Below are 14,700 nucleotides of genomic sequence, written 5' to 3'. Positions count from 1 at the left end.
CTGCAAATCCTCCTGTCCCTCAAGAGTCAACAGCACCTCCCAGTACAGTATCATAAGCAAACTTACTTATGGTGCATTCAAATCCTGCATCCAGATCATTCATTAAAATATTAAATAGAACTGACCCTAGAACTGATCCCTGAATATCACCAATAGAGGAAAACAAGCAGTAGCCAGAAATTTTCAGAAAGGGCAAAATGAATAATTAAGTCCCTAGAAAATCTGTCCTCAAATCAAATATGCTTTCTCCTCAGAAATAGTTAAAAGTGATTATATCGCCTACATAGGAAGGTTTCTGTCATTAGAGATATGTATCTGTCAAATAAAGCAGAAAGTTTATTTTATCAAAGTTTAGATTAAAACCGACAAAGTAATTAGTAGTAAGAACAATTTCTCCTGAAGCTTGCCATAGTACAGTATGGTGAAGACTCCTTTTAAATATAGATGACATAATTTTTTGAGCTTGATGAAGTAATTAACATGTTTTAGTGGTGACTAACACTGCTTGGCTTATGCTATGCTGTAAAAGTGAATACAAATTCATTGTGTTCAGTGGTACTACTAGTGAAATCTAAAAGCCCAAAACCAAAAATTCCTTGAATGGCAGAAAAAGAAAGTTTGTGTATTTTTATTCTCAATATTTAGCACCAAAACACATTGAATCAATATGGCAGCAAGAAATGTGTGTCATCTGTAATGCCATTTTTCTTTTTAAGAGTAACTACTACTACTTTTTAACAGTTTGATTCTCTGAACAATCAAGGCCACAGGTTGCAACAACAAAATGAGAATAGTGCAGTAGTGGAAATGTGCAGTAGGAGGTGTAATTTCAATGCTGTAGTACTGCAGTGGACTAAGCATTGTGGAACAAGTAATCCAAGATTCAGAATTAAGATTTAAATGTGTGTACAGTATTCGTTGTTTGATCCTACTGTTATGTTAAGAAGGGAAACTCTATGGCTGTGGTTATAAGTTGACCTTACACGTTTTAAGCTGTGTAATTTTTAACATGCAGCATGTTCTTAAAATTTGATCTTTCCTGTGTGATTGACTACTTTGATCTCATAGTATTTTCCACGAAAGCAAGACAAAATCAGAATATTAAGAAGAAAACCAAATCATTTTTACCATGTAGGAGTATCTTTTCTTTTTACATACTAATTTTTAATAATGTACTTTTTTTTTAAATAGGCATCTGTAGCTAATAATGAACGGCTGTAAGAGAAATAAAAAGTGATTCCTCACAGTTATTGCAATAGAATATTTGTCAGTTGCCCTGTAAAAAGGGGAGAAGCTAGCTGTATATGTGCAGTGAATTCTAATATCAGCTGTACTGTTTTTCAGTTTCTGCTATACATAGAGTAAATTCAGCCAATGTTGATAAATTGTGACACTAATACTGCAGTGTGATATTTGAAGTAAGATAGGAAGGGCTTGTTAAAAAAAGGTCTACACAAAGAATGATAAGTAGTTTTGAAAGTGTAAGTGGTGGTTTCCATTGCTTTCATTTTGGCCATTTAATGTAGCTAATTAATTGCATGCCTTTTTTTTACTGCACATCCTGTTGTCTCTGTCATTTTCATTGTTGTTTTTGCTCTTCTAGCTGCCCAGTTAAATTATGCTTAGGTTCTAATTTTTTTCTTTAATGCTGTCATTATCAAACTAATCAAAATATCCATTGATATTAAAAAAGAATGGGAATGGATGTTATAGTATTCATACCTTTGTATTTGAAGAAATACTACTTTGTATTTTGGTGCTGCTGTGTTCACTTTTCATTTTAAAAGGCAAATCTGAACAAATCTGCTTTTTCAAAGGCTGGATCCTGCAGTCTGTGTAACTTCTGACTTTCCATTTTCTTTGACAGCTGGGGATGTTCAGAGGGTGCTGGCAGCAGTAAGGGTGGTGTCCTGTCCCAGTGAAGTTAATGGTGAAAAAACTTGAATTAATTTGATTTAGGATTTGATTCTCTGATTCCAAAAAGCTGAAGTTTTGTTTCTAATTCAGTTCTTATTGCAAGCTGTGGATGTCTCTTCCTAACATAGCTGAAGGGAAAACATAAGGATGTCTTTGTTAAAATTCTGTTTAGGGATTTTTTTTTTTTTATTTCATTAATAAATTTGTTCAGTTGGGGTTGTTTTTGTTTCAGTGCAGCTCACCAGTAAATCTACTCTTTTAATTTCCTGAGCAGGCTGAAAGGTAAAATGGACTTTGATGCTGTGATCCGGCAGTATATATGCAAGCAAAATGCCTTTCCAGCTTCATTGGGGAGGTTTGTGTTCACTGGGACTCTAGAATGAAGCCTTTTGGTAGAACATATGCCCTGGCTAGGCATAAAGCAGGCATTTCTATTGATCTGTAAGCAATCTGTCAAAACTTCTCTGATCAGGCTTTTTTACTATCTCGTCTTGAGTCCTTTTTTTAATGACATCTATTATCAGATTGAAATGGCGATTGAGACACTGCAAAAGTCTGATGGTCTGTCCACTCACAGAAGCTCTCTTCTCAACAGCCATGTAAGTTGTCTCTTCTTCACATACACTCTCTCTTGCTTGTTCTGCATGCTTAGCCTGCCTCTAAATGTTTGTTTTATTTTATTACTATTTTTTGTTCTTAATCTTCTCATCTTAGTTGCTTGTAATTTCTACTACATCTCCCATGGCTTTATTTTGTCAGATGAAATGTCTTTATGGTATATTGCATAGTGTTACCTGTTTCCCATGCTCTACACCTATGTTAAGACAAGTTAATACATTTGACTGTTTTGCGGATTATGGTGTAAATGTCAAAATAAAGTTCAAATAATGGCTTTTGACATTTTAAATAAAGTTATCTACAAATCAAAGACTCTGTACCCTATATTAGTTTTAGAGCATGTGAAGAGGAAGAGAAGAAACAGACAGCATGCCTAAGTAATATCTTTATTTTCAGGTGTTTCTTTGTTTATTCTGAATAGAGAGTTTATTATGAAAAGACTTACATAAGAGTCCTAAAGTTCTTTATGATGAACTGGAAAAAAAATCGAAAGCATTATCTTAATTTGAAGTACAGAAAAAATGTATTATCCAGCTGCCTTTTGCTTTGTTCTTACTCCTCAAATCTTACAGTGAAGACCTTTCAATATACAAAGCCAAAATATATTTGGGTAAAAACATGATCTCAAGTAATACAGTGATAAATCCATTATATGTAACTTTAAAATCACTGAAAAAGGCCCCAAATTGATTTTTAATATATAAATATAATATTGATTTGTAAGTTGCTAGTCTTGAATTTTTTTTTCCTGTTAGTATTTGTGGGTTTATATTTTGTCATGTTGATTAGTTCGTACTCATCTTACCTCTTATTTCCTTCTCAGGTTTACGAATTACATACATTCAAATTCCTTTATAGTTTTACAGAAGAAATTTAAATTTGGTTTGTTGTCTTAATGTAAGAATATGGTCATAGAGGCTGTACCTCAGAAATCAAATTAAAAATACATGTTTTGACAGGTTTGGGTTTGAATTTTTTCTGTTTGGGTCTAGCTATGTCAAAGTTTTGTTTTGTGGAAATTTTAAGTGAACTTACCTTTTTTTCTTTAGAATAAACACCAAAAGTTAAAAAGGAAAATCAAATTACAGAAAGTCATACAAAATGTTACACAGAAAGACTTTTAGATTCCATCTTGGATGCTTACAAAATGCTTGTTCTGCAAACAAACAAACAGTATCAAAATTGTTATGAAAATAAAAATAGATAATATAAAAATTATTTTTAAATGTAATTTTTAAAAGGTCCATAACATTTTTAGGCAAAGTGTCAGAAATTTATGTTAAGACTTGAAACACTTGAACTGCTGTTAAGTTTGTGTTTATCTTATATGAAGTCCAGAATCTTGGTATAAAACCAAGAAGAATTACAAGGTAAGCTGCTGTGCTGCAGTAAATTATGTTTCACTCATTCTTGGTGCTATGCATTGCTCATAAAGTGTTTCTAATAATGAGAGTCACATTCAACTGTGAAATTTTACATGGTATTTCTCTCTGGACTGTCTTTTTCAAATTTATTCTGATTGTGTTATATCTTTGACTCTGGGGAAAAAAAAAACTCAGAAGTACCTGTACGTGTTCTTGTGTCACTACATCTTTCCTAGGCTTGGTCATTTTGGAAGAAGTTAGCAATCTAGATCAAATTTAGTGGATATTTTGCCTACTTTTAAAGCAATGCTTACTGTCTTTTAAGTCAAGTAAGGATAGTTTGGAGGAAGTTTTTTGTCTCTTGAAACTCTTCTACTGGTTTGGTTAGGCATTTATAACAATAATTGGGTTTAAGAGGCTTGAAAATAGAATTTAATTTGTTTGTTTAATTAGATTTTCACTGATAATTAGTATTTATCTTTTTTTTTAATACTGGGTTTGGAATTGGGATTTCCACCCTATGGTATCTGTGAGGTTGTCTGGGATTTTTTTTTTTTCCTAATTCATCTGTGTTCATTTTAAGGAGTTTATTCTTTCTCCTCTTTTTTTCTTTTCTGATTTATTTCTGCATGAAATTGACTTAATTAGTTGTTACTTGAGTATTTTATAAACACTGCTGCTTAATTGGAGTCACAGTCAATTTAACAGGTCTGAACATTAACAGGACTGAAACATTTCATGGCTATTGCACACTAAAATATTCATATTCTTTGCGTGGTCAGTTACACTAAGTATTGATAGAACAGAATTTACACACTGATCTAAAATAAAATATTTCTGCAAAGAACATATATAGAACATACTTATTGTCGCTTAAGAATTTGTGTTCTGATAATACTAGTTACTGCTTTGGTGGACTAAAATTGAAAATTATGACAAATATGTATGAATATATAGCTCATCAGAGTAAAAGTTTGTAGCGAGTCTTGGAGACAAAATATCCTCAGTACGCATTTTCACCGAATAATCAAATTAAATCCCAAGTGTTGTTAAGATCTGTGATGCTAGCAAGCTTGAATACTAACGCTGTATTATTCTGGTATAAATACTTAGGTGAAAAAAAATTTAAACAAAAAAAAAATAGATTTGTGAATCATTCAAGCTATATCTAAGGGAAAATTACAGGGAACTGAAAGCATGGCAGGTTCTGGAGGAATGTAAGGAAAATCTTAGCATATCAGAACCCTGAAACAATGGAATTGTAATGCATCCTCAACCTATATTATTTTGTACCTATTTTGACATTCTCCTATAATGTTAAATCTAGAAGTTTTAAATTGTCCTTTTTATCTTTTTGCAAATTAGTGACAACCAGAGGTGTTACATGACTGTGCACCACTTTTCATGTGTGCATCTAAAAACACCTACCACAATCACATGGAAAGATTAATATTTTTCCAAGAATATAATTCTGTTCCTTCTGCAAGTCAAAGGCAAACAGGCTACAACTAAAAGGAATTTTACCCCTAATGATTTATAGATGTACCAGCTATTTTCAGTGTTATCTAGGTTGCTCTTTCACTTATATGTAATAACTTTTATATGTATCTGAGAGTAAAATATATCCTATTCAGTTAAGTGTTGTAATGTTTTTTAGCATCTGGCGAAGAAAAACAGTATGATATTCTAGGTTTACAAATACATTAACTCACTATTGTTAGTCTAAGGAGTTTGTTTTCTGCAATTTATATGAATTACATACATGATTGGTGTATTTCTTCTCGTACCAGCAGTTTGTGTCCAAAGCACAGATACCTTTGTCAAATATTGGTGTATGTTACTGAATCAAAAACATTTTAAGAAGTGGGCACTTATCTGAGATCAGAATGCAATGAATTCTACTACTTCCTGGTAATTCTGAAGATCCTAAAGCAATATGGTAGAGTTAGCATTTAAGGAACCTCTGAAGGAAGAAGTTATTGTTTAATAGACCTGAAGAGTGGTTTCAAAACTTTCTTAAGTTAGTGTTGTATGGTTAAGATATTTTTAATAAAGTAAGAATGTTGGGTTTTTTTTCTCTGTTTTGTATGTGATATAGCTTCAGTGGCTTTTAGACAACTATGAAACTGCAGAAGGAGTGAGCCTTCCAAGAAGTACCCTTTACAACCATTACTTACGACATTGTCAGGAACACAAATTGGATCCAGTAAATGCTGCCTCCTTTGGAAAACTCATACGATCAATCTTCATGGGATTACGGACCAGAAGACTTGGAACTAGGTTTGTGTTAACCAAATGAAAATAATGAAAATAATAGACAAAACAAGTAATAATTATGAGTATAGAAACCTGTCTGCTACTAGAAAAATAAATAAAATATTACACTGGTTTTCTCTTAGTTCTGTCTCTTAATGTTAGACAGTTTTATGCTTTTTCCAGATGTTGTACTTCTATATAAGTTTTTACTGTTTATGTGTTTACATTTTGATAAAAGCAGTGCAGCTTTTTATCAGTACAAATAAAATGTAGGGTTTTGTTTGGAAATTACTAAGAATTGTGTTTCTTCATAACTAGGTATGTAAGTTGTATGTATTTGAATTTTATTTTTCTTACTAACGTGGATTATGAGTTATAATGCTGGAAAATACTTGTTTAAGAGAGTGAATGAATTTCCCAAGGGTGGTAAAACAGATATAACAAGACAGTCAGGCCTCCTTTGTGAGTAATGTTTTCCAGTTAGTGTATATTATGAATTAAATGTAATGTAGATGCATAAAACTACTGTTGCTGTGCTTTTAATTTTTGCTCTTTCATAAAGGGGGAACTCCAAATATCATTATTATGGGATTCGCGTCAAGCCAGACTCTCCTCTTAATCGACTACAAGAGGACATGCAATATATGGCTATGAGACAACAGCCGATGCAGCAGAAACAGAGGTAAAGAATGAAATGGACATGAGTACTTATTAATATTTCTAGATCATAATGCCTTACTTTTCCTTACATGAAAAGTTGAAATTCTAATGCAACTTTTGTTAAGCTTGTCTGCTGTGGAAAAAGAGAAATTTGCTAGATAGCCAGCTGATGTCACTGAAGTTATGTATCAGGCAACAAGAAAGATTGTGTACCTAGAAAATGTCATAAATTTGCAAAGAAGACTAACAATAATAAAATGAGATGTATGAACAGACTCTACTATCTTGAATTCTTATCCCACAAGATGAAGAAAAGCAGTGAGAGTTTAAATTTCAACTTTTGCTGTTTGTTTTCATTACTATATAATTTTATTTATAAACTGCTTATAAGACAGCTTATTATTAATTTCAGTTTGGTGTTTATCCCCTCTCCCTGCAAAGAATTAATGTGACCATAATGGTTTTCCTCTAAGTTGATTTTGAGTATTTTCTTTCAGCATTGTTCCTGAGGGTCCTGTGAAAGCTCAGAAGTATTCAAAAGCAGTGGCACAAAAGAGCTATTATGGTGGTGAAAGAGTACATGAATATGCATATGAAAATTATCCTGAACAGAAAATTTTAGGAGAGAAGTGGAAATCAGTGCATTTGTTTGAAATTTCATTTGGCTGATATCACTAGCCTTCCATATTACCCTAAAGTGAAATATCTAAGATGTGTCGTTTCATGAAACTCAGATGTAGAATAGTACAAGCAAGACATCTTTAAAGCTTTTACCCCCGCTGAAAAAGATCTTATTAGTGTAGTAGGCATAATTTGTGGCCTTGGGCACAATTGGGACATGGAAAAAACAACCTTAGACTTTAAATTCAAACTCAGATACCACTTTAATCTGAAATGATTATACTGTCACTTCCAGAGATAGTTACAGCACTAACTACATATTCGTGGAAAATTATACAGTCTTTACTATCTTGTGTGGAAATATGTGTCCCAATATGATCATGTGGGAAATTCTCGTTACAAAAATTATCACAGGATTATATGGGAAGAAAAGGTGATAAATATTTTAAAAATGCCCAAGCAAGCTTATTTTACCCACTTACACTCATTCACTTACAGATTTCATTCATTCATATTCACAATCACATGTATGCACCAATATGTATGTTTTTTAGAATTCTTAGAAGTGGATACTACTTTTCTTTATTGTTTGCTTTATTATTTTCTTTATCAGCATCATATGTCTTATGCATTTCCCTTGTTTTCCTTACCTAGGTGTGTTTGGTGATATTTCCTTAACATTATCTTCATGTAGTAGTTGTGAATCATAGAATCGTAGAATAGTTAGGATTGGAAAGGACCTCAAGATCATCTAGTTCCAACCCCCCTGCCATGGGCAGGGACACTTCACACTAAAACCATATCACCCAAGGCTTCATCCAACCTGGTCTTGAACACTGCCAGGGATGGAGCATTCACAACCTCCCTGGGCAACCCATTCCAGTACCTCATCACCCTAACAGTAAAGAATTTCTTCCTTATATCCAGTCTAAATCTCTGCTGTTTAAGTTTCAACCCGTTACCCCTTGTCTTATCACTACAGTCCCTAATGAATAGTCCCTCACCAGCATCCCTGTAGGCCCCCTTCAGATACGGGAAGGCTGCTATGAGGTCTCAACGCAGCCTTCTCCAGGCTGAACAGCCCCAACTTTCTCAGCCTGTCTTCATATGGGAGGTGCTCCAGCCCCCTGATCATCCTCGTGGCCCTTCTCTGGACTTGTTCCAGCAGTTCCATGTCCTTTTTATGTTGAGGACACCAGAACTGCACACAATACTCCACATGGGGTCTCACGAGAGCAGAGTAGAGGGGCAGGATCACCTCCTTCGACCTGCTGGTCATACTCCTTTTGATGCAGCCCAGGATACGGTTGGCTTTCTGGGCTGCGAGAGCACACTGCAGCTGGCTCATGTTCATTTTCTCATTGACCAACACCCCCAAGTCCTTCTCTACAGGACTACCATGAATTTCCTTTTTGCCCAACCTGTAGCTGTGCCTGGGATTGCTCCGACCCAGGTGTAGGACCTTGCACTTGGCATGGTTAAACTTCACGAGGCTGGCATCAGCCCACCTCACAAGTGTGTCAAGGTCCCTCTGAATGGCATTCCTTCCCTCTAGTGTATCAACAGAACCACACAGCTTGGTGAATGCTCCATGCCTGCCAGTGTTCAAGGCCAGGCTGGACAGAGCCTTGGGTGACATGAGTTAGTGTGAGGTGTCCCTGCCCATGGCAGGGGGGTTGAAACTTGATGATCTTAAGGTCCTTTCCAACCCTAACTATTCTATGATTCTATGATTTACATGAAATCACATATACAGTATTGTACAGCAGTTGGTGGATACCTTCCTTTAACCCATGTTTTGCACATGCACAGACATACATGCGCAAGCACATTCCCATTCAAACTCAATTCATACCAATCTTAAGCTTTGCTGCGAGAATCTGTAAAGATATTGATGAAGGATGGGAACTACAAGGCACTGGATGATTATGCTGAATGTGTAGCTGTTACAGGAAAAATACTGTAGTATTCTGAGTATCTAATTTCAATATTTTGTATATGTCTGTATGTATTTCTTATCAATTATCCTAGTATATTGGAGAATTCTAGCAGAATTTATTAAAAAGGTAACTAGAGATCCCAATATTATAATTTGCATGATTAGAGTAACATTGCTTTTTTTCAGCTTTACTAATATTTCTAATGCTGCTTTTGACCTTGCAAATTGCAGTCTGTATACTTTTTTTGTAGAATTGGTAGTTATACCAATTATACAATTGGTATAACTATATATATATTGGTATAACTATACATAGTTATACCAGTTCTACCACCTCTATCAGATGTATCTTAATTGGATAAGCACTTCTAATCTTTTTTGGCAAGAAGGACTTGAATGTGTGCTACAAATAATTTTTTTTCATTCCTTTTCATAATTTGATGATCACACACCTTTTCTATTGCCATAACCTGGATGTCCCAAAGTGCTTTTCTGTGTTCACGTTCAGAGTTTGGTTTTTGGGCTTGAATTCAAGGGTCTGAGAGTTATCAGACATGAATTTGAAGTGGAAGGTACTGCTGATAGTTGCTTAGTCTTGGCTGTGGTCAGCATGAGCTGTGGGAGTACTGTTTTTTTGTTGTAGTAAGAAATTAGTACAGATTCTGACCTGAGAGTGGTTTGGTGACAATTAAGAGACCTAAAGCATCTTTGAACTGAAGAAATTAACAGTTATGGACTTGTCTTGCATGGAAGATAATAGCTAACACTCTGCCTTTCAGCTGAACCTGCTGTGAGGCTTAGACTTGCAAGGGAAGGCCTGGCTTGCCCTTGTTATCCTGATCCCACATGTTTTCCAGGGTAGGAAAACCAGTATATTTAAATGCTTATATTATCCAGCAGTTCTGGGCCAGACTAGCAGTGAATGGACATCAGACAAAAACTGATAAGAAGAAATAAAGTAACAACCAATCCAAATGCTATGCCAAATATATTTGCAGTTTTAAGTCTGGTACTAACCACTTGACACTTTAAAGTACAATCTTATTATGAAACCTCTTTCCCATAAGCATTCCTTGTTAGACCATTTAAGGGAAATGTATTAGAAATATAATTCCAAAAGTCAAGTTCCATTTCTAGCCTGTTTTTATTTAGCTCTTCATTAGTAGAAGCTTTTAGCTCAGAAGCTGAATTATCTTTATGGCTTAGTCTAGGGAAATTGATACAGATACACTTGTCTTTAGAGAGTTCGTAACAGTATGTTTTAAATTCTCCTTCCATAAGTAAACCTCCCGCTCTCCAATGTTAAATATATCTTCCAGTTCTGGCACATAATAGTTATGCCTTTTTTGCTTTCATTCATGGGGGACAAGCATTCAGCTAAGATTCTTTTTTTTTTTTCTTTTTAGTATGTACAATAACTCTATTGTTAATCTGCTGTACATTATAACATTCAACTAACACATATATTATTGTTCTAACCAGAAATCATGAACCACTACTTCCTGTGAATGCTGTTTAACCTATGTGTTTCTTGTATGTAGAAAATAATCTATATTTTTCTACTGTTCTCTCTCCCATATTCTCCTGTTTCTGGAATATACTCTTCAGTCAAACCTTACCCTTAAACCAAGACACCATGAGTCCAAAGCATCGTTAATTGATAGAACTTTTTAAAAGGGGCTTATGTTTATGGACAACAGGGAAATTGCACATTTTTATCATGACATTCTTCTTGAAGATGTAGAGCAACAAACACTGGCATCTTTAAAATGAGACTACACGTTTTCTTAAGACACAATATCCTAAAATGATAATAAAAGAACTTACATAATAACTTACATGATGACTGAACAACTTCCTAATGGAGTAGTTTAGGAAAAAATCACAGTATTTATCTGTAACAAGCACACATATTTTGTATATATCATGGTTAGGGTGAGGTGATTGTGGCTTAAAAAAAAATAAGTTCTGCTTAGGCTTCTAGATTAGACGTTATCTCAACAATGCTTATTGGAATGAGGAGAGATGATTTAAAAACACACACATGAAATATGCTTTCCTTAAATCTTTTTTATGGTTTTACCATATTTGATTTCAGATAAATATGCTTTTGTTGAAATATAGCCTCTACATTATTTTTGATGCATTCTGATGTGTGCACAATGGTATATTTGGAAGTGTTTTTATTTTCTTCAGATACTGGAAAGTAATTAGTAAAAATTTGATCTACACACCAAAACTTCTGATAGCTTCCAGATTCTTCTCAGTTATTTCTTTGTTACTTGCAGGTTTTCCATCTTCAATAATTTTTAAAGCATTTGAGTTTCTTCAATTTTCCTGTAGTTAAGAGCTTTAGTATGTGTTGCCTGTGGTGTTGCAAGCTGTTTGAATCAACTTTTGCTGTCTACTGATTTTCAAAGCTGATTTTTCTCCCCTAATAGTGTAAATGGCAACATTTTATTTGCATAAAATAATAAAATGCATTAGCATACTTTATGCATTGTAGTACCTAAAGTCACCATTTTGTTACATAATTTGGTACATTAACTCACTTCTCACAGACATTAGTGAACTCCTTATGAAAAATCACATCAATAGATTTAAAAGAAAAATAAAACAGAAGTTAAGCTTTAGAACTTAGTTCTGTTTCTTTCTATAACCCCTACAGTTTGTTTATAGAAATCCTAGTTTTTAAGAAAAAGAGACAATATTGCAAAATGGATAAAAGCATGAGTCAGATTTTTCAGAAAAATACCAGTTCTAAGACTTAGAGCAAAATCCAAATAGTGCCAGTGTGGCAGCAGTACAAGCAAACAACAAAATTTGTAGAAAATTTAACTGAAAAAGCTAGTGTCTGGATTTTGGCTGTCTTGTGACTTAGTTAATCCATTTTGACCTTTCCTGGTTTTGATAGTTTTCAGCCTGTTTCTTTTCCCTACTGACTTCATATATGGATTTCAAACCAAGCAGGCATTTATTATACTTCGTCTTTCTGCTTTAACTTGTTGAGGAATATGGATTGTTTGCTGCACATGAATTTTAATCAGGAAGTGGTTAATCTGTTGTGCAGAGAGAGAGGAAGTTTCTGTTACTGAAGTTATGTCACAAGTAGACTGTGGAACTCAATGAAGTTGTATTCTAAATTAACTGAAAGTGAGATAAGTCTATCATTTAGTGTCATTTCAGAATTTCCTGATTCCATGTTCTGAATTCAGTGGTTTAGTGTTAGGGATTTTTATTTTAATTCTTATAGCTTTGCACAAATTGAAAAAAAATGCTGTTGTTAATAAAAACTTTGCAATCTTTTACTGTGTTTATGCCAACCTATATAATATTCAAGTCGTGTCATTTCTGGGTCAAGTATCATTAGGAAGCCGTAATGTTCATGGAAGGTCAGTTTATTTTATTTTCTTCTCCCAGTTTCCTAGCACCTAGTAATTTGAAATTAAAAGGTGGAAGATTAAATAAGGTATAGGTTAGCAGTGAGTAAAATAGAGAAACAGACTAAAAATCTGGTCACCTCTACCAGTTAGGAAATTACAACAATTTTTTTTTCATATACCAAATATGACTCAAATTTAACTAAAGAATTCTGAAGGACTGTTTGATGTCTAAACTGCCAAAGCTCTACTTGTACATAAGAGAGAGCAGATCTAAAGTTGTTAACCACCATCTCCTTATATTTAATCTGAAATTGCTGAAAAAGATTTTTTTTCTTGTTTTTCATTCTTTGGTTTCATTTTGTACATGATTTTCTAATGCTGTTGAACTGGTTAGATCTTGAGAGAAGTTACCTGTTATGGTGCCAGAATTAAGAATTTTGCCCAGCATATTTTATATAAAGCACAGTGGATTAAGTAGGTGGATAATCCTGATTCTTAGCACTAAAGGATTAAGTTGGCTTTTATATTTTAATTAATTTTTTTTTTCATAACTGAGAAACTCCTAGAAGTATGTTATTCTGATGTATTCAAAACATTCAAAACCCTATTTCAGGAGCTAAAGGGTCAATAAAACAACACATTTTGCACAAAATACTGAAACTATATTAAAGTATAGGTTTAGTTTTACAAATACTCCCAGAAGTTGCTCTTCTACCTGGTATTTGTAAATGTAATATATAATGAGAAGGAGGTTAAACATTTTTCCCAGGAGAACTGCCTGGATTGCAGGCACATTCATCAAGTAATAATGAGCTTATCCAGAAGAGTTCATTGACACCAGAGAGTAATTTTTTTCTTTATTAGAAAAGTTACTGAGAGTTTCACTGTTGTCTTCAACATCAAAGGCTTTTGCACTGGCCCATTGCAGAAGGTGAAACGTTATACAAATGTCCTAGAGATAGGATAGGTATAGGTGTCTTCTTGTTTCTCAAGCACTGAAATTCCAGCAGTTACGAAACTATTTGTTAAGCAGGCCAGTCTTTCTGTAAAAAGCGTGTTTTCTGTCTGTCTTTTGTTATATACATTCATGTCTGGAAAGCCTAGAATTGATGTTTTACATAGGAACTTCTTTTTAAAGTAAAATCTCAGTAATTACATGAGACAGTGATGGTTTATATTTACTGGAAACAAAATGAAATTCAATTTCTTGTCATATTTCTGAAATTAACATGGAGTTTTTACAGCCTGCACAATTCCAATCTGAGTGATTGTTAAAACACACCTTAGTTTTGGGGTTTCTGTTACTTCTCTTTTCCAGTGGTTACAATTATTTTCCAGAATTACAAAGTGTCCAAGATGTCGCCATTAAGGCCTGGGACTGAGTGAATTCTCAGCTTTCTGGAAGTGGCAGGCGTGATCTTCAGCCTGTAAGACTGATTGTCCAGACAACACTTAACCACCCAAATCAGCATTCCTATTTGTATCACTGTGATTTTTCTCCTCTATAAAAGATTCTGAGAACTGACTAGGGAACAGTTTTAAGTTTCCAAGTAGCTTTCTCAGGCCTTCTATGCTTATGAGAGAAGCTTGTTGGATTTGAAAAGCCTTTACTATCCTCAGACAGTAATGTTTTTTCTTAAGGCAGTGAAATATTATTTTTGAATTACATAATTACTGGGAAGCCAAATTGTTTGGAAAGGGAAGCATTTGATTCCTTTTAGTGTAGATTAGCTGGTCTTATGTTATACTGCTTCTATGCTAAATTCTGCAATAAATTGGAAATGGGTAGTGGTGCTATAATATCACCTTTAGGTATTCTATAATGCACTGTTGATGGTCTTACTTCCCTCAATAATTGCTCTGCTGTTTACAAAATAAATTAAAATGTGTTAATTCTGTTTTTACTTTTCCTCAAAATTTTATTTTGAGATGGAGAAATCAG

General features: G+C 34.0%; 1 protein-coding gene across 1 annotated transcript in view; it reads left to right on the top strand.

The window, feature by feature from the left end:
• Positions 1–14,700, top strand: part of RFX3 (regulatory factor X3) — a 119,476-nt gene that overhangs the window by 87,944 nt on the left and 16,832 nt on the right. Inside the window, exons 5-7 of the mRNA XM_034072859.1 lie at positions 2,442–2,516; positions 5,998–6,179; positions 6,718–6,837. Coding sequence (XP_033928750.1) covers positions 2,442–2,516; positions 5,998–6,179; positions 6,718–6,837 — 377 coding nt within the window. The remainder of the gene's footprint in view (positions 1–2,441; positions 2,517–5,997; positions 6,180–6,717; positions 6,838–14,700) is intronic.

Source organism: Melopsittacus undulatus, chromosome Z (genome assembly GCF_012275295.1).
Source record: "Melopsittacus undulatus isolate bMelUnd1 chromosome Z, bMelUnd1.mat.Z, whole genome shotgun sequence".
NCBI classification, from domain to species: domain Eukaryota; kingdom Metazoa; phylum Chordata; class Aves; order Psittaciformes; family Psittaculidae; genus Melopsittacus; species Melopsittacus undulatus.
Note: the sequence above shows the minus strand (reverse complement) of the source record. Positions and strands in the feature narration are given on the sequence as shown.